This window comes from Plecotus auritus, assembly GCF_963455305.1.
Source record: "Plecotus auritus genome assembly, chromosome: 2".
In the NCBI taxonomy this organism is placed as follows: Eukaryota; Metazoa; Chordata; class Mammalia; order Chiroptera; family Vespertilionidae; genus Plecotus; species Plecotus auritus.
The window spans coordinates 156,742,654-156,769,692 of NC_137771.1; the positions used below are offsets into that span (position 1 = coordinate 156,742,654).

Sequence of the window (27,039 nt, forward strand, 5' to 3'; positions counted from 1 at the left end):
ACAAACAATGGCAGAGGTGAGTAGTTTCAACAGAGGATATGGAGCACACAGAGGTAAAAATACCTCCCATCTGGCCTTCTACAGAGAAGTGTGCTGATTTCCCACTCGATGTGATAAGATTGCTGGATGAGTTTTTTTCTTTTTTCTTAATTTTCTACAATCCACAGGTATTATTTGCGTGTATTTTAAAGCAAAAACTTAAAAAGAGGAGAAAAGGCCAGAAGATCCTAGCTTCAATATCAAGGGTGTGAGAGAAAGGAGAAAGATAATGAGGAATAAGGTCTTAGATGCAGAAGAGGGTATGTTGAGGGAATGAAGGCTCTAAAAGGAAGCTCGGAATAATAAAAAACGACCAGATTCTGATGGGAAAATCTGAGTCTCTTCCCAAATTTCCATCAATCCCAACCCAAAACTATCCCGTAGAAACCTGAATATGTGCACTGTACTTGTTCTACATGCCTAGTTTCAAAGTTAGCCCCTTAGCTCCTTCCTCTAACCAATTGCTTCTTCTAAGCTCCTCCTATATAGAAATTCTGGTGTTACCACTGCCATTTCTTCAACATTTTCTGTTATCAGATAAGCACTGAATGAAGTATTTTTTGAACTATTTTTTTTTATTTTTACTATTAGGAGGATACGCTTCTAATTTTTAGCCACAACTGCATGAAATGTAGGTAACATTATTTCCATTATGTAATTATACATCATTCAAAGTACTATGTACACAATAGGTGCTCAATAACTACCCCTGTCCTGAAAGTTTACAAAGAAACTGTTTCCTCACAGGAATTCTAGGCGTATAAAGGCACAGAATAATAATTCACCTTTAAAACACATTAAGTCATTTTATAATAGACTGTAATTTAGCCCAGGTCAATTTCTCTCTGAACAGCTCTTGTATTTGGCAGAGGCTCCTAACCACACCTTCCTGTACTGCCACATACTTTCCTTATCCATTTATAGCATTCCTTTAATATCTTCCCGTTCTAATTTTGAAAACTATAGGAAATCATCAAAATCTTGAGTAAAATTATTTTTTAGGATAACACGGGACTATATGAAGATCTTCCTTATATGTCTATTAAACAGCTCCATTTGATGTCAAATACTAGCATCTAAGCCAGCCGTGGGCAAACTACGGCCCGCGGGCCAGATCCGGCTGTTCTATCCGGTTCTCTTGCTCTCCCCTCTGCTCCTTTACTTTGAATTTATATTAGTTCACACAAACACTCCATCCATGCTTTTGTTCCGGCCCTCCGGTCCAGTTTAAGAACCCATTGTGGCCCTCGAGTCAAAAAGTTTGCCCACCCCTGACTAAACAGTGGTGGCAAAGTCAAGGGTTCACTGAGGACAGAGGAACTAAGGAGGTGGGGCTGGCTGTAGGGCCACTAGGAATGGCAAAGCTAAAGGCACACGCTGGTCCAAAGAGATTTTTTATATGGTACCTCCCATTTCTTAAACTTTATAAACAATTCCTTCTTTTCTTCCTTTTCTTTATAAACACTGTGTGAATTTTCACTATAAATCAAACAAACAGGAGACAGGCCACACTTGGTCAGGGGCTGCCAGTTTACAAATGCTGCTCTAAGAATTGCTTTATTGATCACATTTCTCTCGCTCCCCTGAATCTGAACTCAATCTTTCTTTGCCAATCACCCTCTGCTGCATAAACTGTTCCTGCTGTTCTATTTCTTCTACATTCTGAGTTTATCTGCCCTCCACTATTGAATGAATGAGTGAAACAACTTCAGAGGAGAAGACAGTTGGCAAAATAGACAAACGTGTTCTTTCAGAGTAACCAATGTCTTCTTTCAGAGTGACAGAAAGCAAGTTGCTGACAATGGACACTCCGTGGGAGGAAGGACTAAGGGATACCAAAGGATCCCTGCTTCAGAGCTGTGGGCAGAAGCAAACAGTAGCAACCCTGAAACCTAGAGAGACTAACCCTGCCACAGGTTGACAAATGGATTTTAACTTTTTGCATTTGTCCCCTTTTTTGGTCTAAGAAGGGAGATGACTGAGTGTGAATGCAGGATGTAGTCAGTTCACTAGCCACCCAGAACTTTCTGCACAGCAATGCCCTGTACTAAGGAAAAAGTCACTGACTTCTTCTTACACAAAATTCTCTCTGTAGAACGAATGGAATCAGTTATCACAGAAAGGGAGGGGAGAGGAGAAAAATAATAAAGTTGATTGGTTAGGAGAGCCCTGAACTCAACTTAGAAGGAGCAAACAGGGATGGGACCAAGACTCAGGAACATTCAGGGTTAGTCTCTCTACTGAGATCCCTGATCTAACAACTTCCTACTACTTCCTGGGTAGACTGCTTTCTGTAGAAAAGGTAGGTAAAATCTTCCATTACAAGAAAATACAAATACAAGAGAAATGCAGTGCCATATTTGATTAGCTGAAAACGGACTCACTCACAAGCCCCCACAAATACACTCAAGTGGCGCTTAAACTGTTAATGAGGGTTCTTTAAACACCAGTGCCTTTGTCAGAGACAGTAAAATGGGGTAGGGGAGTTCTAAACAGGCTAAACAGACTAAATTTGAATTCTAGTTCTGCCAATATCAATATTATGACCCTGATTAATTTATCTAACCTCTCTATGCATCAACTTCCACATCTGTAGAATTGAGATAAGTACAGCCACCTCAGAGTGCTGTTGTCAAGATGAATGAGCTAATACCCATCTATAAGGTGCTTAGAACAGGGTCTAATGATAGAAGGAGATCAATAACAGTTAGCTATTTTCTCCTTAACGATGCAATTCAATTTGATGCAGACTTCAGTAAATGCCCAAACTTAAATCTAAATTCTCAAGACACAGTATATGTTGATATGCAGTATAACTCAAAAACATCCAAATGACTACCTGCTGTTACGTGCTTATTAACACAGAAACAGACACTCACTTTACCAGTATCTGCACTTCAAGTTTGATCATAAATACAAACTGAGTAATTCCTCCTCTCACCTGTTCTTTTTCCTATAATATTTTTAACAGCAATTAAATTCACAAAATATTGCAGGTGGGGCGAAATGACATTATAATTTCATCTTCAAAATCAACAAGACTGGAGTTGTGTGAGATGCCCCCAACAATCTTCACTCACTGATGAGCCTTACCTTGCATTGTCCAGCAATTCAGCCAGGGCTCCAAACAGGAAACTGTGCGTGGTGCTGGTGAAGAAGTAGAGGGAAAGCCAGAAGTTAAACTAACTCTGGAATCAGTGCAAAAGGTTCCAGAAAGTTGCAGACAAATGTTCTCCAGGTCTAGACAGATAATCCAGTAAGGAGTTATTCTAGAAACAACTTTCTCAGTGCCGTCAAGATTCTGAAGTAGCTGAAACCGGTTTGGCTCAGTGGATAGAGCGTCAGCCTGCGGACTGAAGGGTCCCAGGTTCGATTCCGGTCAAGGGCACGTACCTTGGTTGCGGGCACATCCCCAGTGGGAGGTGTGCAGGAGGCAGCTGATCGATGTTTCTCTCTCATCGATGTTTCTAACTCTCTATCCCTCTCCCTTCCTCTCTGTAAAAAATCAATAAAATATATTAAGAAAAAAAAAAAAAAGATTCTGAAGTAGATGAGCTTCCTTACAAAGCCATCAGGGCTAACAGGATGGCCGAAATATCCTGTCTCCTCCTAATGAAACCAAGACTTCACAGGCCTTCCTGTACTTAGAGCAAATTGCTTTGTTAGCATTTGTTCAAGTTTTGTTGGTTTTTTTTTCTTTAAGTTCACACTGACAGCTTTTAGAAAAACGGACCATTTGGGGGAGCAAGAACAGGAAACAGAGAACCCAGTTTAGAGGCTATGTGGAGGAGTCCAGAAGGGAGGTGGCAGTGGCAGTAGTCAATGGTAGTGGAGATGGAGAGGAACAGATTAATTTGAGTCTTTGAGTTCTCTTTAGAGACAGGATGAAGGGGACTTGATGATGGATTGGATGGTGGATTGGACAGGAGAGGTGAAGCAAGGGAGAAATACAAAATCATTCCTGTTTTTTCTGTGGGAATCTCAAACAAAAACAACCAGTGGGAGTGGAGGAGATACCAATTTGTATCTGATTTTGCTTCTGTTTGTGCTGCTGTCAATTTTGTTATTCAGTTTTTCAGACCACCAACTGGGTGATGTGGGGGAGGAGAGACTGGGAAGCAATATCTGCAGAAGCTATGCAAAACTGAGGCCGAGGGAACTTCCCAAGGTTAAATTCAGAGTCCTTCCAACACTGGGCTTATAATCTTTCTAAAACGCAACTCAAAACTGCTATTTCTTCATTTGTCTCCCACCTCTGTTAACTTTTAATTAATATCCCTTCCAGCTTGCAATTATTTTCCATCATAGAGAAATAAAAAGTAAATATCTGCTGAATATTACCTGTTTTACTCATATTTTCTGTAAAAATTGCTCTGTCCCATACAGTAAGGCTGGCTAATCCTGGTTTTCTTTACACTTTTTCTGTGGTTTCAAATCTGGTGCATCTGTTGTATCAGTGATTTTCAGCTGGTGTGCCACAAGAATTTTTAAAACATGCAATACCTGACTGTTTAGTCAGAAGCACTGACCTCTTTTTCTTTAGATTGTCAAATTTAAAAATGACAACAGCCAACACAATAGCTGGCTGTGTGAATGCATCAAAATGATACCTACTTTTTGGGTCAGATCAGCAAAAAATAGAAAATATTTTTTAGTGTTCTGCAAAACTTTAGTAACTAGTTTATGTGTGTATAAGTTAAAAAGGGTTGAAAATCACTGCTTTATATCAATCAGTACTTTCAGAAAATCCAAATTACTGGAAGATCCCCCAAAACAACATACCACTGTGAATTACATGGCACTCCCTGCTGTGCTTTGCTCTGTTGGAAATGACAGATGGAATAGGAAGACCTGTCTTCTTCCTCTGCAGTCTGAGCATCTGAAATAACACCTAGTCAGTAGCCAAAAACGCATCTGGGCCTGAGAGAAGTCAGAGGGCCCTTGCAATAACCAAAATGTGAGAATTCTAACCTCAGAGGGTCACGTTTTTGGAAATACTCTGGAGGCCACAGACGCTGGAATCAATAAATACAAATTACTCTCTGGAGGCAACTTTAATCTTTAGAATGTCAGGATATTGGGCAGGGAAGTCACTAGAGATGGGCAAACTTGGTGGAATGAGGGTTCTCTGGCCTACAATTCTACAGTTTTGTTAAATGATAAATGTAGGGCCTTCCTACCATTTGGGGTTAATGGGGAAAAAATAAAAAGGGTTTAGCCTGGCCCAGAATATCACTTTATCTTTGTTTTATTCTTTTTAAAGCATACACTTTAAATAAATTCTGTTTTTCTTTTTAAAGCATCAATAACTTTACTTTTTTTCTTTTCAAAGCATAAATAACTGTATTGTTTATTTTTTTCTTTTTAAAGCATAAACAACTTTAAATAAATAATATTTCCGTAAGTCAATGATACCAGGTTCACATATTTCGCTAGGAGACGGACCAAACTTTGCACGGTGAGACCCTCCCCCCACACCCCCTCCCCCGACCCCCCGTTCAGGCTCTCCGAGTCACTCACGAGTTGGCATGGATGAAATCCAAATGCAGCTGTGCCCGCCGCAGAGTAGCATACTTGTCACCCATGTCCTCGAAGGCGACCCACGCGCCCCTCAAAACCGCGAAGGTCCAGTCCTCCAGCTGTTCGCTCACGCCCACGCTCACGCCCGCCCGGAAACCTGCTCGGCGAACGCGCGCGCCCCCTGGTGGCCAGAGTGCGAAGCTCACTCTGCGCTGTTGGCTGGTGTCTGGCAAGATAAATTGTTGCTCAAAGAACAGCTTTGCGCTCTGGCTGGGTGGCTCCTCGGTTAGAGCGTAGGCCCACCGCATCAAAGCGTATCCTGGTTCGATTCTGGTCACAGAGCGCTTACGTGGATCCTTCTCTCTCCCACCCCCGCCTCACCCTCCCCTTCCACTGTCTAAAAGTCAATGGGGGAAAAATATAACCTCAGGTGAGGCATTTAAAAAAAAAACGCCTTCTGAGCAAAACAGGCATCTGAGCTAGGTTCCTCTTCCTGAATTAAGATTTATGTAGTTCCTGTCATTTTCTTCCGTTTTCCTAGGGAAATGGAGCCCTAGGTTGGGATTAGAATTTGATCAGAAATAACTACATACACACATAAAGGATGTGACCAATCAAGGTTGGGGAGCAGGAAAAAACTCATAGATACAAAGAACAAATTGATGTTTGACAGATGGGAGAGGAGGTAGGGAGGATGGGTGAAAAAGAGGAAGGGATTAAAAAGTACAAATTGGCAGTTATAAAACTAGGCACCAGCATAGGGAATATAGTCAATAACACTTAATAACTATAGTATGTCAAATGGGTACTAGATCACTTCATACATTACATAAATGTCAAACCACTATGTTGTACACTTGAAACTAATATAATATTGATGTGAACTATAATTGAAAAATAAAAAACATTTAAAAAGAATCTGTGTGGCGAGGTTGGGGAGAGTGGGGAAGGAAAATGGTTGGTTTCCCTTTACTTGCACAGTCTGTTACACAGCACCAGATGCAAAGGCATTTTGTGTCTAAGACCCACACTTACCTTCCTGTGCGTCTTGGGTTGATCATGTTTTCTCCAGTTGTAGAAAAGAGAACATCCAGAGAGAGAATGGAAGAAATAAAGTGAATCAGAACAAAATTTAAATTTTGCCATAATGTGGATACCTGTGTTCTCTAAGAACCTTTTTCATTCGATTATTTAATGTACAGCCCAGCTCAAGGAATAAACACTCTGTATATTCCAAAAGATAGAACTAGGCAAACGGAAGGTTGGGGGTGGGCTTAAAGATAAGGAAGGGCTTTATACACCAGCTTTCCAAATGGTGCTACTCACAAAGCACTGATTACCAACCAAGTCACCAAAAACCAGCTGAAACAGGATTTGTCAAAGATGATGTATGGAAAGGCTCTAGTTGAGATGAGAAATTTGTTGACCTGAATGACCTCTCAATTTAGGGTTAAATGACTTATAAACTAAGATAGTTCAATAGAACTCAGCAGAGATTTTACATGACAGTTTTAAAATCAGAAGTGAGTGTATTAAATAAAGAACTTGAACTAGATGTGCCTGTGATTTCTGGGAATCATACAAGCAACAAAGCTCTCAGGAAAGAAAAAAAAATGTCAGTTTTGGGATAGTAATTCTTCTAAAGAAAGAAGTTTATCAGCTACTACATTTATAGGAATCAGGAGAGGAAGAGAGCATTTGAATGACAACACAAAGGAACATGATGCTCTACTTTAATTTGAAAACTGGAAGTAAACATAAACATTTCAAGTAATTTTCCTGATTGCATTTTTGGTTTAACTGTGGCTGATGTGGTGGTGTTTTGCTTGCAAACTTCTCTTTACTAAGCAACTTGAGCTATCTTTTCAATGTTTCCCTTCATAGAACTTCACGAATACGATATTTCATTTTCATTTAATGGGCAAAAGAAACTTGATGAGCCTCTTCTGAATTTACTTTACTATCCTAATTTCCAACTGCTGTCTCAAAGCAGTTTACTATTGGGAGGGCACTGGAGCTCTAGCCTGTAATTAGTAAAGGCTGTAAAATCTAATTTCTATCAGAGGGAAGGGTGTGATCTTCACAAAAATACTCCTAATAATCTAAACAGAGCCCTTCTACAGTAAGTGGCCAGCCCCAAAGCCCTAGACAGAACCCCAAATGGCCTGAATGACATGCACACATGGGGGCCTGTTAGATGGTCCTAAAAAGAGGCCTGGGAGTGATTGCACACAATTCATCAAAACCTTTTTCTGCTTCCCCATTTCAACTCTGCTTAGCCACCCTCCAGTCATAAAGGAAAATCTTGCTCCTCTTCAAGGTTTATGTTTAGGATTCCTTATCTTAGCCACTTCCCTCAATCCTGCCTCAAAATTCATTTTAACATTATCTATATCCTATATAATAAAGAGGTAATATGCAAATTGACCATCACTCCAACACAAGATGGCTCCCCCCATGTGGTCAAAGATGGCCACCCCCATGTGGACACAAGATGGCCAGCAGGGGAGGGCAGTTGTGGGCGATCAGGCCAGCAGGGGAGGGCAGTTGAGGGGGACCAGACCTGCAAGGGAGGGCAGTTAGGGGTGACCGGGCCGGCAGGGGAGGGCAGTTAGGAGCGACCAGGCTGGCAAGGGAGGGCAGTTAGGGGTGACCGGGCTGGCAGGGGAGGGCAGTTAGGGACAATCAGGCCGGCAGGGGAGTGGGTAGGGGGTGATCAGGCTGGCAGGCAGAAGCGGTTAGGGGCAATCAGGCAGGCAGGCAGGCAAGCGGTTGGGAGCCAGCAGTCCTGGATTGTGAGAGGGATGTCCCAGATTGGAGAGGGTGCAGGCTGGGCTGAGGGACACACACACACACACCCCGTGCATGTATTTCGTGCACCAGGCCTCTAGTATATATATTAAAAGCTAATATGCTAAGTGTCCGACCATCTGACTGGTCACTATGACCTGCACTGACCACTAGGGGGCAGACGCTCAACGCAGGAACTGCTGAGCTGCAGTGACTTGGCAGCGGCGGTTCTTGGGTGATGTACTCCGAAACCAGAGAGGAGGGAGCATGATTCCTCACAGGGCCACACAATTCCACCTTCAGCTGTGGATTATGTTGTTGCTGGGGCACTGTCGCCCTGAATCTGGTTTACTGCACACTTGCATTTGCGTTCCACACCCTGTATGACAGAAACTTTGCAGAGTGCCCTCTCCCACTCCGGGACCCCTCAGGGGATGTCAGAGAGCCAGTTTGGTCCTGATCCCCACAGGGCAGGCTAAGGGACCCCACCTGCGGGAGGGACCCTGCTCACTCTGAAGACACCAGGGAGAGACCGAGGGAAGTTGGCTCCAGGGCATGTCCAGCTTGTCTGGCCCAGTTCCACCCCACAGGCCACCTTCTAATTAATTTCCTTTCAATGTGCATGAATCCGTGCACCGGGCCATTTTCATGATAAAAATACTGGAGGAATAGTAGGGAGGAGAAATTTAAAATCCTATCTAATAAAAGAGAAACATGCAAATTGACTGTACCTCCGCTACACCCACAAGCCACGCCCACAAACCAATCAGGAGCAAGTATGCAAATTAGCCCAACCAAGAAGGCGCTTAATTTGCATATCCAGGCGCAGAGTGAAGACTGAAAACAGCATAGAAGGAAGCCAAGTGCTGCAGAAGGGAGTGAAGCTGCAGAAAAGCAGGCGGGGCGGCGGAGAAGCAAGGGAAGCAGGCGGGGCGGTGGAGATGGCTGCAGGAAGCCCTATTCTTGCAGGAATAGGCCCAAGGAAGCCCTATTCTTGCAGGAATCTTCCTGCAACGGGCCTCTAGTGAAAACATAATCTGCTCATTGTATGGTTAATCCTGATTTTAAGAATCGTCGATTTGGGATAAGAGACTGAACTCTTTCTGACGTTTAAATTTCAGCTTTGGGAGATTCACCTACTTGTCACAAATGATGGCTCAAATCTTTCAAACTACATTCTCCCCTTTCCTTTCTTTCTTTTTACCCGTTTTATTTAATTTATTGGAGTTCCATGTTTAACAAAATTATACAAGTTTCAGGTGCAGAATTCTACAACACGTCTTCTGTACACTGTATTTTGTGTTCACCACTGTAAGTCAACTCTCATTCCACCATCACTTACCCCCCAATACTCTCCTACACTTTCTACCACCAGTCCCACCTCTGGCAAACACCACATGGTTGTCTGTCTCCATGAGTTTTTCTCTCTTTTTTATTTTTTTTAGCTCAATCCCTTCATCTACGCCCATCTATTCCCTCAACCATGCCATTTCTGACAGATCAGCCTGGTCTCTATCAATCTGTCTTTATTTTGCCTGTCAGTCCATTGTGTTCATTAGATTCCACATATCAGTGAAATGATATAGTACTTGTCTTTTTCTGACTGGCTTATTTCACTTAGCATAATGCTCTCCAGGTCCATCCATACTATCCCTAAGAGTAAGATTTCCTTCTTTTTCATAATCAAGTAATATTTCATTGGGTAATTATATTTCAGCTTTTTTTATCTATTAATTTACTGATGGACACTTGAAGTGTTTCCAAATGTTTGCTCTGGTAAATAATGTTGCAATGAAATAGGGGCACATATATTCTTTCAAATTAGTGTTTCAGGTTTCTACTTATATATTCCCAGAAGTGAAATCACTGGGTCATAAGGCAGTTCTTTTTTTTTTTTTTTTTTTTTTAACTTGTTGAGGTAACTCCATACTCTTTTGCACAGTAGCTGCACCAGTTTGCATTCCTACCAGCAATCTATTGGGGTGCTCTTTTCTCCATATACTCAACAACAGTTATTTGTTGATGTATTGATGATAGCCATTCTGACAGGTATGAGGCAATATCTCATTGCTGTTTTAATTTGCATTTCTCTGATAATTAGTGATGCTGAGTAACTTTTCATATGTCTATTGGCCATCTTTATGCCCTCTTTGTAGAAACAGGTCATTTGCTCATTTTTTAAATTGGATTGTTTTATTTTATTTGGTGTTGAGTTTTATAGCTTCTTTATAAATTTTGGATCTTAACCCCTTATCAGATGTATCATTAATGAATATGTTTTCCCATCCAGTGGGCTGTCTTCTCATTTTGCTGATGGTTTCCTTTTTAGTTTGATGTAGTCCAATTTGGTTCTTTTTTCTTTTGTTTCCTTTGCCTGAGGAGGTATATCAGGAAAAAATATTGCTATGAGAAATGGACAAGATTTTACTGCCTATGTTTTCTTCTAGGACTTTTGTGGTTTTGAGTTTAACATGTTAGTTTATTATCCATTTTTAGTTTATTCTTATGTATAGTGTAAAAAGATGACCTAGTTTCACTTTTTTTTTGCACGTATTGGTCCCATTTTCCCAACACCATTTATTGAAAAGACTATCTGCACCCAATATTATGTTTTTCCCTCCTTTGTTAAATAGTAATTGACTATAAAGGAGTTGGTTTATTCATGGGCTCTCTATTCTGTACCATTGATCTTTTTGTCTTTTTTTATTTTTTCTGCCAGCACGAGGCTGGTTTGATTACTATGGCCTTGTAGTATAGTCTGATATCAGGTAGCATGATTCCCACAACTTTGTTCTTCTTTCTCAAGATCCTTGTTGCTATTGTGGGTCTTTTGTGGACCCATATGCATTTTTGGAATATTTTTTCTAGTTCTGTGAAATACGCCATTGGTATCTTGATAGGAATTGTGTTGAATCTGTAGATTGCTTTGGGTAGTATGGACATTTTAATAATATTAGTTCTTCCTATCCATGAACCTGGTATATCCTTCCACTTATTTGTATCTTCTCCAATTACTTTCTTCAGTGTCTAATAATTTTCTGAGTACAGGTCTTTTACATGCTTGGTTAAATTTATTCCTAAGTATTTTTTATTTATTTTAAAGTAATTGTGACTGGGATTTTTTTTTTTAGTTTCCCTTTCTGATAGTTCATTATTGGTGTATAAAAATGCAACTGATTTCTTGATATTTATTTTAAATCCTGCTACTTTACTGAATTTATTTATCAGTTCCAGGTGTTTTTTTTTTGGAATCACTAGGGTTCTCTATATACGATATCGGTATCATGTTATCTGCAAATATTGAGTGTTATTTCCTCCTTCCCAATTTGTGTGCCTTTTATTTCTTCTTCTTGTTTGATTTCCTTGGCTAGAACTTTCAGTACATGGGCTCAACAACTGAGCCACACTGGCTGGGCTACGTGGATCTTGTTTTCTTATCCATTCAGCTATCTTCCTGGACTGGTATATCTTTTTCCTTCACCAGATTAAGGAAATTTTCAGTCATTATTTCTTCAAATAGGTTTTCAATTTCTTGCTTTCTCTCTTCTCCTTCTAGTGCCCCTAAGATGCAGATATTGTTATGCTTCATGCTGTCCCCAAGGTCCCTTAAACTGTCTTCATTTAATTTTTTTTTCTGCTGCTGCTCTTACTGTGTGTGTGTTTTATTTTATTTTTTTACCTTGTCTTCCAAATCACTGATGCAATCCTCTGCTTCATCAAGTCTAATGTTTATTCCTTCCAGTTTATTCTTTATTTCAGATATGGCATTCTTCATTTCAGAATGGTCCTTTTTTGTGGTTTCTATGTCATTTTTTCATGTTGTTGGTCATCCTTATAATCATTACTCTAAACTCTATATCTGATAAATTGCTTACCTCCATTTCATTTAGCTCTTCTTCTGAAGAATCTCTTGTTCTTTCATTTTGGGCCTGTTTCTTTGTCTCCCTATTTTGGCTGCCTCTTTGTGTTTGTTTCTATGTATTAGGTAGCTCTGTTATGACTCTCAGTCTTGGTAGGGTGGCCTTATGTAGCAGGTGACCTGAGGGCCCCAGTGGTGAGGTCACCCTGATAATCTGAGCTGGGTGCTCTAAGAATGTCCCTTATGTGCATTATGTCAGCCCTCCTATTGTAATTGAGTCTTGATTGCTATTGGCCTGTTCATGTGTGGGATCAACCCTCAGGCTAGCTGACAGTGAGGCTCAACCCCCAACATAGTGTGCAAGCTGCTGTGCAGGTACTGATCACACAAAGTGGAATTTGCTTCAGCAGGTTTTGTGTGTGCCAATATCTCCCTGTGGATATGCTGCTTGTGAAGCTATTGGATCCTGCTCAGTTGTTTTCTAAAGCTGGCCACTTGGTATATTGATTCTGGGTCTCTTCAGAATGACTCTGGTTCAGGCCAATGTCAGACACGGTCTGTGACTGGCCCTGGGCAACCTGTTTGGAACCCACAGCATCTGGCTCTCTTTGTTAGGCCTGGAAGTATGTGGAGAGGACCAAGATGCATACCAAGTTCTGCTTTTATTAGCACAAAGTCAAGGAGCATGTCAGCAAAAATCTCAAAGCACCCAGAGATCCGCCTCTGGCAGTACTTTTTATTAGGGCACTAGAGGCCTGGTGCACAAAATTTATGCACGGGGGAGTGTCCCTCAGCCCGGCCTGAACCCTCTCCAATCTGGGACCCCTCGAAGGATGTCCTACTGCCAGTTTACAGGGATCAGGCCTAAACCAGCAGTCGGACATCCCTCTCACAATCCGGGACTGCTGGCTCCTAACCACTCACCTGCCTGCCTGCCTGATTGCCTTTAACCACTCTGCCCGCTTGTCTGCTCTCCCCCTACTGCCCCCCGCTGCCAGCCTGCTCGCCCCCAAATGCCCCCCCTGTCAACCTGATCACCCCCTCCCCCCCGTGCCAGCTTGCTTGCCCCCAACTGCACCCCCTGCCGGCCGGCTTGCCCCCAACTGCTCCCTCTGCTGGTCTGCTCACCCCCACCTGCCCTCTCCACTGGCCTGCTCTCCCCCAATTGCCCCCCTGCTGGCCTGCTCACCCCAAACTGCCCCTCCGCTTTCCTAATCACCCCCAACTGACCCCCACTGATGGCCTGCTTGCCTCCAACTGGTCCCCCTGCTGGTCTACTCACCCCCAACTGCCCCCCCCCCGCTGGCCTGATCACCCCCAATGCCCCCCCACTGGCCTGATCACCCACAACTGCCATCCTATCCTGGCCTGATCACCCACAACTACCCTCCCCTCTTGGCCTCTAACTGCCTCTACTTCGGCCCCGCCACCATGACTTTGTCCAGAAGAATGTCCGGAAGGTCTCCTGGAAGGTCTCCCAGTCTAATTAGCATATTAACCTATTATTAGTATAGATAGAGGCCTGGTGCATGGGTGGGGGCTGGCTGGTTTTCCCTGAAGGGTGTCCCGGATCAAGGTGGGGGTTCCCTTGGGGCGTGGGGCAGCCTGGGTGAGGGGCTGATGGCTGTTTGCAGGCTGGCCACGCCCCCCAGCATTGACTCTTACTCCATGGGGGTATCGCAAGCCTGGGTAAAGGGCTAAGGGCCTTTTTCAGGTTGGCCACACCCCCTTCAGGGTGGGGGGTCCCGCTGGGGTGCCTGGCCAACCTGGGTGAGGGGCTGAGGGTTGTTTGTAGGCTGGCCAAGCCCCCCAGCAGGGACCCTCACTCCATGAGGGTGTGGCAAGCCTGGGTAAGGAGCTGAGGGCTGTTTTCAGGCTGGCCATGCCCCCTGGTGACCCAGGACCCCAGCTCCTCCTTGAGTGGCGGCCAGGGAGGGCAGGAAGTTTGCCTTACTTTGTCACCGGGAGCAACCCAAGCCTCCTGCTTGCTCCAGCTCCATGGCCGCCGCCATCTTTATTGGGTTAATTTGCATACTCACTCCTGATTGGTTGGTGGGCATAGTGGAGAGACGGTCGATTTGCACGTTTCTCTTTTATTAGCGTAGATAAAGCTCTATAGAGTGGGGCAAGAGAGATTCCAATGAGTGGGGCTATTGCTTCCCTCCAGGCTGATGCTGCATGGAAGCATGTATTCTGCCTGAGAAGGATGGCTTCTGTAATATGGTGAAGGACTCAGCACAAGGATCCTAGCAGCTGACCTCTGAGGTCTCTCCCTAGTGCCACCAACCCCATCCTCTTCTCACTTATCTGTAGTCTGTTCTGCCCAGGGTGAGTGGCTGTGAATGAAATTTTATTGGCTTTTTACGAGGGTGCCTGTTTTTCTATCCATCTCTTCCTGGTGGACAGAAACCCTGTTGCTTTTCACAGCCAAATGTTATGTGGGTGCCTCTTCCAGTTCTGGTGCTCTGGGCTAGGGAGTCCAGCTTGGGGTTAAGATCCCACAGTTCTCAGGAGGAACCCTCCCACAGTTGATATATTACTCCAGAATGTCAGCTGCTTCCCATGAGTGCCCATGAGTGCCTCTGCACCTCGTAACGGTCTTGATGTGGCCTCCTCTACAAGTCCTTGGTTATAAAGCTTCTCTCCAACTAGTCTTCAGTTGCTTCTTCAGTTACTTTAGTTATAATTCCAATTTGGTTCTGGAAGGAGGTGAATGTAGCTTCCACCAAATCCACTGCTATCTTGGATCCATTCTTTTTTCTTTTTGCTACTCTGGATTGTCTTCCAAATCACTGATTCAACCATCTGCTTCATCCTACCTACTGTTTATTCCTTTCAGTGTATTCTTTATTTCAGATTTGTATTATTCATTTCTGACTGGTCTTCTTTTATGGTTTCTATGTTCTTTTTCATGCTGTTGAGCATCCTTATAACTATTAATTTGAATTCTATATCTAGTACATTGCTTGCCTCCATTTAATTTAGCTCTTTTTCTGGAGATGTCCTTTCATTTGGGGCATGTTTCTTTGTCTTCCCACTTTAGCTGCCTCTTTGTGTTTGTTTTTATGTATTAGATAGATCTACTATGATTTCAAGTCTTTGTGGGTTGGCCTTATGTAGTAGGTGTCCTGTGGGGTCCTGTGTGCTCCAGAAATGTTCCTTGTATGAGTTAGGAGGGCCCCCATGATGTAATTGAGTCTTGATTGCTATTGGCTCTTTCAAGTGTGTGATCCACCCGCCTGGAAGAATTGACCCAGACTGGCTGACTATGAGGCTCAACCCCAACTGTACTGTGTGAGTTAATGTGAAGGTGATGACCACATGAAGCAGAATTCACCTCAGCAGGTTCTAATTCCCATCGAGATTTACCTTTGGATATGCCACTTGTGAGCTTACTGGATCCTTCTCTTATGTTGTCTGAATCTGGCCACTGGGTGTGTTGTTTTAGAGGAATTCTGGTGCACGTCAATATAAAATGTTGCTGAGGATAGGAAGATGGCTGCCAATGGGAAGGCAGGCTGCAAGATAGTGTGTGAGTGAGAGAATGAAAGGAGAGTGTGTGGACGTACGGGGAATGTCTATTTGTGAGTGAGGGACATTTATATTCCAAGGAACTGTTGGGGACTGCTGGACTGGGCTCTGCTGACCAGGCAGCCTCCACTGCTGCTGAAATCTCTCCCGGAGCAACTGGCTCTGCTGCAGAGACCATGCCATCTTGAAGGGGAGAGTGGCTGTGATTGGAAGCCTAGCCTTACCTTCAATTGGGAAGAATCGGATACCTCCTAGGACCCTACAACCACAACACCCAGGGACCAGTAGTGAACCCACAAACACTGGCTCTCAAGCAGCACGAATATGCGAACTAGAATGAGCTCTGCACCTTCTCACAGAAAGGTCAGATTTCACCCAGAGAAATGTGAGGTCTACGATCCAGGCTGAAGGGAGAAAAGTGCACAGCAGAATCCAGAAGTTCAGAGGAAGTCTGCGCTCCACAAAATCCACAGACGTTGGGGCCAGTGTAGTCCGTGAATGTGGAAGGCGGTCCACAGGGCTGCTGACAGAAGGGAACTCTAGAAATCAACCCATAGCTGGGCTGGGCACAAAAAGGCAGCCTGAAGCTTTACCAGTAAACTGGCTGTGCTGTGTCAGGGGAAAAATATGTGCACAGAGACATGAGCAAAGTCGTGTGCAGTGCTGGGGTGAAAAAGTCATGAGTTCACGCACTTACTCTGGCTCTTTTTTCTCTTTAAATCCTTGCTTTTGATTACTAAGCCCAGTACTTGGGATCACCCAATTGAAAACACTCTCAGAGACTGTAGGGGAAAGTTGTTTTTGTGGAAACAGGGAATCAGAGTGGAAAGAAAGGTTCAGAAAACCAGCTCTTGGGCAGTCCATACCCCCAAACCAGTATTAAGTGCAGCAAGGAAAACAAATTCTAAATACTAGGTAGAGAGGATGTATAGCCCCAGATGTCAATACAAAAACACTGGCACCCAGGGGTTGAATCACAAACTGACTCTTGTGTAAATACAACCACAGGCAGGCTGAGTAACAAAGAAATACTGCCTGCTTGAAAACAAGAGGAGCTGTGGAACACAGGGAACTTCAAGACTATCCTGACTACCTGACAGGAAACAGGTGTGCCAAACAGAACAGTAGAGGAAATGAATGACCTTCACTACTGCACATTTTTATTTTTTATCTTTTACTTAAGAAACTAATTTTTTCTTCTTTTTTTCCTCACTTGATTTTACCTTTTTAATTATTATATTTTTATTTTTAATCAGTATTATTACTACTACTATTTTACCTTTTTTAAAGTTTCATGTTATTTTCTCTTTATTTTATTTTATTTTATTTTGGGATTAGTGTTCTAAATTCTATTTTCATTTTTCCTTGAGCATCATTTTACTTTATCTCAGCTTTACCTTTATGCCAATACTCTCTTCTTCACTTTTCCCCTTTTGTTGTCCTGTTTCTCTTACCCTATTCCTGCTTTAGATTTTCCCTATTCCTTCTTTTTACCCCCTGTTAAAATTTCACTCTACTTATATATCTAATTTCCAATCCCCTGCTCCAAGTCCACACACACTTCTCTCTTCTCTTTCTTCACTATCCAAATTTTTTTCTCTTCCCATTTTTTGTTTGTTCTTTGTTATTTATGTTTTTTCTTTTATTTTGTTTTGTTTGGCCCTTCTTTCTCTCTGTCCTATTATTGTTAGTTTGATTGTTGATTAGATTGTGTTTTTTGTTTGTTTGCTTGTGTGATTGTTTCTCTCTCTTTTTTTTGCTTCTGTTTTTCCTCTCCTCCCTTGTTATTAGTTGTTGTTTGTAGTTTGCATTCATATCTAGGTGTTAGTTCTTTGCATTTTTTTGGATTAGTTGTTTTTCTATTGGAGATTTCTCCCCATATAATTAGTTTTTCCCCCTTATTTTTTATTCTTCTTCTTTTCTCTATTACTTTTTTCCTTTTCTCAATATAATTTTGCACTTTTTTTTATCCCCTAATGCTCTTATCTCTGGTGGTCACCTTTATTTGGGGTTATTAGTATCGTGAGTACATTTGTGTTCAGTGCCTTGTGCATTGTGTCTTATTGTGTTGTATTTTGTGCTTTTAAGTCAACGCAGGACAGAGAGAGCTACATAACCAGACACCCAGAGAGGAGAGATCATGGGGAGACAAAGACACATCCTGCATACAAAAGAAAAGGAGGCATCACCAGAAAAGGAAGTAAATGAAATGGAGGCAAGCAATATGTCAGAGAAAGAATTCAGAGAAATGGTCACAAGGTCGCTGAAAAGGATGGAAGACAAATTCAACAATATGTGTAAGAACCAAGAGGAAATGAAGAAGAACCAAGAAGAAATGAAAAATGACATCACTGCAATAAAGAACTCAATAGAAAGCATCAACAGTAGACTAGAAGAATCAGAGGACCACATCAGTGAGCTAGAAGACAAGGTAGGAAAAAATACCCAAGCAGAGCAGCATCTAGAAAAAAAGCTTAAAAAAACAAGAGGAGAGCCTAAGGGAACTTTGGGACAGCATGAAACAAAACAATGTCTGCATATAGGGTTGCCAGAAGGAGAGGAAAATGAGCAAGGAATAGAAAACCTGTTTGAAGAAATAATGACAGAAAACTTCCCTGATATAGGGAAGAAAAAACTCACACAAGTCCAAGAAGCTCACAGAGTCCCAAACAATATGAATTGATAATGCCAGAAAGCACCTGAAGCACACTTTCCTTCCATCATTGGGTATCAGCAGATTATTTATTATGGACTATGATTTATAAGTTTTTTCTTGCCAGAGATGGTAAATGTGAGTTGAGAGGAAGAAATACACTGCAATCATTGGAAGAAAGAGAGAAGGAAGGAGCAAGATATATGTATGTGTACAGACTATTTATTTATTTATTTTTAATTTAATAAATCTTTATTGTTCAGATTATTACAATAGTTCCTCTCTTTTCCCCCATAGCTCCCCTCCACCCGGTTCCCACCCAACCCTCTGCCCTTACCTCCACCCCACTGTCCTCATCCATAGGTGTACAATTTTTGTCCAGTCTCTTCCCGCACCCCCACACCCCTTTCCCCCCGAGAATTGTCAGTCCACTCCCTTTCTATGCCCCTGATTCTATTATATTCACCAGTTTATTCTGTTCATCAGATTTTTATTCACTTGATTTTTAGATTCACTTGTTGATAGATATGTATTTGTTGTTCATAATTTTTATCTTTACCTTTTTCTTCTTCTTCCTCTTCTTTAAGAATACCTTTCAGCATTTCATATAATACTGGTTTGGTGATGATGAACTCCTTTAGCTTTTTCTTATCTGTGAAGCTCTTTATCTGCCTTTCAATTCTGAATGATAGCTTTGCTAGGTAAAGTAATCTTGGTTGTAGGTTCTTGCTATTCATCATTTTGAATATTTCTTGCCACTCCCTTCTGGCCTGCATAGCTTCTGTTGAGAAATCAGCTGACAGTCATATGGGTGCTCCCTTGTTTTTCTCTTGCTGCTTTTAATATTCTCTCTTTGTCTTTTGCTCTTGGCATTTTAATTATGATGTGTCTTGGTGTGGTCCTCTTTGGATTCCTTTTGTTTGGGGTTCTGTGAGCTTCCTGGACTTGTAAGTCTATTTCTTTCACCAGGTGGGGGAAGTTTTCAGTCATTATTTCTTCAAATAGGTTTTCAGTATCTTGCTCTCTGTCTTCTTCTGGCACCCCTATAATTCGGATGTTGGTACGCTTGAAGTTGTCCCAGAGGCTCCTTACACTATCTTCAAATTTTTGGATTCTTCTTGCTTTTTGCTTTTCCGGTTGAGAGTTTTTTGCTTCTTTGTATTTCAAATCTTTGACTTGATTCTTGCGATCCTCTAGTCTGCTGTTAGATCTCTGTATAATATTTTTTATTTCAGTCAGTGTATGCTTAATTTCTAGTTGGTCCTTTTTCATATCCTCGAGGGTCTCGATAAATTTATCAGCCTTTTCTAGGAAATTCTTGAAAAACTTTATAACCGTGGTTTTGAACTCTATATCCAGTTGTTTGCTTTCCTCCATTTCTTTCATTTGTGATCTGTTTGTTTGTCTCCACATTTTGGCTGCTTCCCTGAGTTGATAGAGTGGCTTTGTGTGCTAGGTGTCCTATAAGGCCCAGTGGCTCAGCCTCCCCAGTTACCTGAGGTGGACACCCTTAGTGCACCCCTTTGTGGGCTGTGTGCACAGTGTTGTTGTAGTTCAGCCTTGATTGTTGTTGGTATCACTGGGAGGAATTGACCTCCAGGCCAACTGGCTGTGAGGATCAGCTGTGTATATGCTGTGAGAACTTCTGTGCTGGAGACACCCTTATGAGACTAGACTTGCAAAAGCCTCTGTGCTCAGGTTGGATGGGGTGGAGTCTCAGGGCAGAGCAGACAGCATTGGCTTCCCCTCAGCCCTGCCCTATGAGGCCCCTGTGTCACAGTGTCCCGTGGTAATCACTGCAAGCATCTCTGAGAGAAAGCTGCCCTAGAGTTCTGCCTACTGCCAGACAGTCCAGTTTTTCCCCGAATGAGTCTGGGTCCTCAGAGTCTCACCCAGAACTGGAGTTCAGTGCAGTCGGGAACTTTCGTCTCCTTCCTGCTTGAGAAAGCCAGCTGCATACTCAGTTGCCTGCCTTCTCCGCACATGCACACCTCGGTACCTCTGCCTTCTGCAGTTTCTTGAGTCTAAGTGTGCTTTTCTCTTTCCTGACAGTCCAGTTTCACCCCGTATGAGTCTGGGTCCCCAGAGTCTCACCTGGAACTGGAGTTCAGCGCAGTTGGAAGCTTTTGTCTCCCTCCCTCTTGAGAAAGCTAGTCGCGCACTCAGTTGCCCGCCCTCTCTGTGCACGCACCTCGGTACTCTGCCTCCTGCAGCTCCTCTGAGTCTCAGTGTGCTTTTCTTTTTCCTTCTAGTTGTAGAATTTCCACTCAGCCAGCCTTCCTGTGGTTCTGGATGATGTCTGCTTTGTCTTTTAGTTGTAGCTTTGAAATTATTGTGCGAGGCAGCAGTTTAGATGTTTACCTATGCTGCCATGTTGGTTTTCCATTGTGTACCAACTATTTAACTAGAGTCATTAGACTGAAGCACAGGAAAAGACAAGATTGGCTAGATAAGGAAGGAGAACTTAAGGAGGAGTTGGAGTGTCAGGAGGAAGTTTGTATTTAGTGTGATATATAATTTGGAGCCATTATTGGCTCATCCAGTAGACCAGTCATTTATTTGTGAGATTCAGTTCTATGGTAGGTTACAAGAATCCTATATAATAAAAGGCTAATATGCAAATCGACCGAACAGCGGAACGACCAGACGCTATGATGTGCACTTACCACCAGGGGGCAATCACTCAATGCAGGAGATGCCCCTGGTGGTCAGTGCACTCCCACAGCGGGGAGTGCCACTCAGCCAGAAGCCAGGCTCATAGCTGGCAAGTGCAGCAGCGGTGGCGGGAGCCTCTCCTGCCTCTGCTGCAGCGCTAAGGATGTCCAACTGATGGTTTAGGTCTGCCCCCCTGAGGGCTCCCAGACTGCAAGAGGGTGCAGGCCAGGCTGAGGGACCCCCCCCCAAGTGCAGAATTTTGATGCACCAGGCCTCTAGTATAAAAATAAAATATCTTGTTTCTACCTTCAAGAGGTTTTAGTTTAACTAGAGGCCTGGTGCATGAAATTCGTTCACAGGGGAGGGGGTGTCCCTCAGCAAAGCCTGCACCCTCTCCAATCTGGGACCCCTCGAGGGATGTCCGACTGCCCGTTTAGGCCCGATCCCTGTGGGATCGGGCCTAAACGGGCAGTCGGACATCCCTCTCACAATCCAGGACTGCTGGCTCCCAACTGCTCGCCTACCTGCCTTCCTGATTGCCCCTAACTGCTTCTGCCTGCCAGCCTGATCACCCCCTAACCCCTCCCCTGCCAGCCTGATTGATGCCTAACTGTTCCCCTGCCAGCCTGTTTGCACCTAACTGCCCTCCCCTGCAGGCCTGGTCACCCCTAACTGCTCTCCCCTGCAGGCCTGGGTCCCTCCCAACTGCCTTTCCCTGCAGACCTGGTCGCCCTCAACTTCCCTCCTCTGCTGGCTTGGTCACCCTTAACTGCCCTCCTCTGCTGGCCTGATTGCCCACAACTGCCCTCCCTTGCAGGCCTGGTCCCTCCCAACTGCCCTCCCTTGCTGGCCATCTTGTGGTGGCCATCTTGTGTCCACATGGGGGCAGGATCTTTGACCACATGGGGGCAGCCATCTTGTGTGTTGTAGTGATGGTCAATCTGCATATTACTCTTTTATTAGATAGGATAGAGGCCTGGTGCACGGGTGGGGGCCAGCTGGTTTGCCCTGAAGGGTGTCCTGGATCAGGGTGGGGGTTCTCTTGGGGTGTGGGGCGGCCTGGGCGAGGGGCCTGTGTTGGTTTGCAGGCCGGCCACGCCCCCTGACAACCCAAGCGGAGGCCCTGGGATCTGGGATTTATTTATCTTCTACAATTGAAACTTTGTAGCCTGGAGCGGAGCCAAGCCTTCTGCTTGCTCCGTGGCAGCAGCCATTTCTGTTTGGGTTTATGTATCTTCTATCATTGAAACTTTGTAGCCTGGAGTGGAGCCAAGCCTTCTGCTTGCTCCGAGGCGGCAGCCATTTTTTGGGGGGATTTATGTATCTTCTATAATTGAAACTTTGTAGCCTTAAGCGGAGGCCTGGGCCGGCCAGGGTGTGCGGAAAGCTTGGCTTCCTCCATCGCCGTGGGCAACCCTAGCCTCCTGCTCTTTCCAGCTCCGTGGCTGCCGCCATTTCTGTTTGAGTTTATGTATCCTCTATCATTGAAACTTTGTAGCATTGAGTGGAGGCCTAGGCCGGCAAGGGCAGGTGGAAAGCTTGGCTTCCTCCATTGCCAAGGAAACCCAAGCCTCCCTCCTGCTCTCTGTGGCGGTAGCCATCTTGGTTGGGTTTATTTGCATATTCGCTCCTGATTGGCTGGTGGGCATGGCTGGTGGGTGTAGCGGAGTGATGGTTAATTTGCATATTACTCTTTTATTAGATAGGATAGAGATAAATTACATCAGGTTTCAACATAAGAAACAAAAATCATTCCAGGTACATTAGACACAGAGGAATGTAATACAGGAAAATGGATGTTTCCCAACTCCCTAGAAGGGATAGAAGGACCAAAATCAGGGATCCACACTGGACAATTGAATTCAGCTTAACACCATGAAGTTTCAGAGCAGAAGGCAGAAGTCTCCTGATGTTTCTAGTTACCCATGAAAATGGTTTTCTTTTACAAGAATACTGAGGCTGCCCATTGCCTCTACACACTCACATCCCATGTCCTTGATGGTAGCAGCAAAATAAAAATAATTAAATTTAAAAAATAGATAAATAAATAATCCTTTTTACAGCCATAGTCTTGGTTGCCAACATATTTAAATATAGTTTCTAGTTTTCCAATCTCTCTAACTAAAGTGATTGAAGAGAAGGTTCATAGAGACAATATACAGATATTGCTACATTGATGAGCTTTTACGGCATTAATCTGAGCAGAAAAGTGTCTTCAGTGAAAAGTCTAGGCTCCAAGGAGGTAGATGGGTTATAAAAGATTTCAAAGAAATGGTGAAACTTGAACAGTGCTTTGAAAGGTAAGCTAGGTAAACAAAGTCTACATTGTCATTCTAGGTAGAGTGCTGAGTTGAAAAGGGAAAAGTGTGAATGCATGGACGTTCAGCAAGTAACTCATCATGTCTCAAGTGTGGGGTGCAAAGTGAGGCAGGAAGGGAGGAAGTACAAGCTTAGAGAGGACTGGAAAGGAAGTGGGTGTCAGATCATGGGCCCTGAATGCTATACTGCAGAAATTGGAATGTATCCTGAAGAGAGTGAGAAAGTAGTCATGTCTTAAGCTGTGGAGTGCCCTGAATGAATTTATGCTTCATAAGGATCACTCTGGATACATCTGAATACTGGAATGGAGAAGTTCAAGACTAGAAGAAGGAAGGCTAGTGTTGCAATAGAAAGTGAGGAATATATTCTTGAGCTGTAAATAACCTTTATATTAAGGGAGGGGAAAGATAAACTGGATGCACTGATAGCTTCTTTATTTTTTCAATATATATTTTTTATTTCAGAGAGAAAGAGATAAAAATATCAGCCTGGCCAGTGTAGCTCAATGGTTGAGTATTGACCTATGAACCAGGAGGTCCTGGTTCGATTCCCAGTCAGGGCACATGCTTGGATTGTGGGCTTGATCCCCATTGTGGGGTGTGCCAGGAAGCAGCTGATCAATGATTCCTTCTCATCATTGATGTTTCTCTCTCTCTCTCCCTCTCTGAAATAAAAAATAATAAAATAAAATAAAGTGATAGAAACATCAATGATGAGAGAGAATCTTTGATTGGCTGCCTCCCCTCTGGGGATCGAGTCGGCAACCTGGGCATGTGCCCTGACCTGGAATTGAACCTCCTGGCTCATAGGTCGACACTCAACCACTGAGCCATGCCGGCCAGGCACCCTGATAGCTTCTTTAGCTGGAAAGGTCATCTGTAGGAGACTTGCAATAAAGTGGAAAGGAGACAACAGAGATGAGGGCTAGAGTGGTGTCAGTGGAGAGAAAAAGATGAATATGAAAGGTCTTGATTAGGAAAACTGGAAGCAAGCATTTCTAAATGGGATCAACAGATAATAGCAAATGTAGTTGGAAAATTCAAGTTTGAGTGGCTTAATTTAGTTCTCCAGGGGTCTGAGAAAAGCAGAAAGGATAGCAGGGGCAAAAGTTGCTCCACAGTTTTCAGCTTGAAGTCCTGAGGAGACTGTTGCTATTGACAGTATTGGGTAAGTCACAAAAAATACCAGTTTAAATGATGGAAGAGAGTGAGTTCATTGTTGTCATATTAAGGTTTAGCATTAAACAGCACATCCGAGTAGAGAAATGTCAATGCTCTTCAAGTAAATATATGTTTTTTCTGTCTTCAGTGGAGTTAGCTAACAACAGGCTGTCATTTTCAATAAAATATAATTTTTCAATGTGGAAAATATTGGTGAATTTTTCACCAGACAGGGTCTAGGCCTGGAGTGGGTCTGCCTTGGGTGCTCTGTAGTGTGTGGATTCTTGACTTTGTGCAGGAAAAATTTCACAACACATGTCCAGGTGACCTGGAGAGTATGTTTATTAAATGTGGGGACAGTGAAACAGAGGAAGGTCTGAGGATAGAAGAAGCAACAAGAGCAAGCCTAGGCAATGCTCTGCTTTGGCTAGAAATGTTATAGGAAAGAAGTGAGCCACGGTGGGCTGCTTTTAGCTCACTGAAAAGTCAGAGAAGAGGGGGCCTTGGAAATAGGTTCAGGGGGTTAACCCAGGACAAGCTGCACTGCCTGCTGCTACCCTGGTTGCAAGTCTTGTGAGAACCCTTGGGGTTTAGGAGAGAAAAGTAAAGATGCCCCTGGAGAGGGAAGAAAAGTGGGGCATGCTCCAGAGAGAGCCCACGCTGGCATCCTTTGTCTTTAGTGTTTTTATCTCTCTCCCGCTGATGGAAGCCTAAAGGGAGGTCTCAGGGAGGGTCTTAACAGAATTTGATTAGTTTCCCAGGTGTATCCTTCAATATGTTGATTCATCAAAATGAGCATATAGGGGAATTTGGGATCATTCTCTAGTCAACTTCACTGCTTTATTTTTATCATGAGTCTGTCAGGCTCTAATTGGATTTTTTATTTATTCTCCCGACTTCATCCATCCTTGGGTGTGTTTGGCACAAATGGTAGTAATTGGGTCTCTCTTACTTGTCTGCATGTCCAGGGTAATTTAGCTATTTATTCTCTGGTTAGGGACAAGAGGTATACCAGTAAACCATTTGCTCTCATGTCCTTGGTTGGGGAAGATAAGGTCTTGTGATTCACTAGCTGGTTGGAAATTGGTCAAATTATTTGACCTTATTTAATTATCCTGTCTCAGTGTCCCCATTCGACTTGCCAAGGAATTTTCCTAGCTTCTTACTATCCTGCCTCAAAGTTATTGAGGCTTGTATGTATGAAATCAGAGACTGAGAGGATCATGGGAATGAGAGAAGTTAAATATACCAGAAAGGAAAGGAATACATGGGGAAATGCAAATTTTTTGGACATAAGTTAGTATTTGTCAAGACTGACCAAAAATTAATCTATAAAGAAACTTTTCTGTACAGAACCCCCATTTACATACTATTGTTTAATTTCTGAACTGAGACTGTATATCACCTCAATAGATGGCCAAGATCGACCTGAAAAGACAAGGCAGCCTTTTCTATTATTGTATTTCCTGGGATTTGTTCTTAAAAAATGAAGAGAAAACTATATGTTTTCATTATTTTTCAACAAAACCTTTTTTTAAAACCACTGCAAATAGCCAAATTTAGTGTATTTACATTAGAATGTTAATGGATGAAACAGGGCACATTGATCTTTGGGGCACTCTGTAATAAAAGTATTTTTAGAAGTTCAAAGGTAGGGAAAAACCTCACCCATGTATGGAGGACTTGTACCCTGACCTTTGTGCACAGAACTTACAGACGTGCAATGAATCACTGGTAATTCAAAGGAAGAGGTAAACACATTTTTCCTGCTGTGGCAAAAAGAACACCTCTTAAAATTTCATATCTAACTCAAATTGCTGGCCTTTGAAATGAAACAAATTGTCCTGTATGTTCCCCAAAGAAGACTTTTCAGTCTGGGGATCTTTCTTACCCATAATTATGTTATCCTTTCCTCATATTATACCACAAAAGCATCTAGAAAATGCCTGGTATATTTTACACACTCAAATAAACATTTGTTTCTAATGCAAAATTTGTTATCTAATATATTTTTTCACTATCATATTTCTCCATGTCAAATTGCCAGACTTCTTTTATTTGAGATAAGGGCAAAAATATTATAATTAAAAAATAAAATTAGAGCAAACAGTTTTTGTCTATAACCAAAGTTGCACAAAAGTGTTTGAATGGTTTTGGTTTTATTTATTTTATTGCTGATTTTAAATTATTTTTGTTTAATTCTAAATATGACAGTAAAGTAACATAAACATCCAACATGTAGAAGAAATGAGCCTGTGACATGAAGTTAGGGATCTTTTACCATCAGCACAACACTACCATCTTTTTATTTGTAGCCTAAAATTTTTTCAACAAGGCATAAAGTCTTTCATTTCAGACATAGTGCTGGGAGAAATAATAGGCTGTGTTGGAGGAGAATTACTGAATGTGGGCTGAATGTAGAAGTAGCTAGTTTCAAGCTGAAACACTGATGTTTTCCTATTATTTGGCTCAGGGGCATTTGCTGGGTACCCCTGCCTGGGATGGGGACTGGC

At 42.9% G+C, this 27,039-nt stretch overlaps 1 protein-coding gene across 1 annotated transcript in view; it reads right to left on the reverse strand.

The window, feature by feature from the left end:
• MORC1 (MORC family CW-type zinc finger 1) overlaps positions 1 to 5,633 on the reverse strand; it is a gene marked incomplete at its 3' end in the record, with an annotated part of 154,174 nt that extends 148,541 nt beyond the window's left edge. Inside the window, exons 1-2 of the mRNA XM_080654678.1 lie at positions 5,560 to 5,633; positions 3,133 to 3,186 (exon numbers count right to left, since the gene is read on the reverse strand). Coding sequence (XP_080510804.1) covers positions 3,133 to 3,186; positions 5,560 to 5,624 — 119 coding nt within the window. The 5' untranslated portion in view covers positions 5,625 to 5,633. The remainder of the gene's footprint in view (positions 1 to 3,132; positions 3,187 to 5,559) is intronic.
• Between the last annotated feature and the right edge of the window lie 21,406 nt (positions 5,634 to 27,039).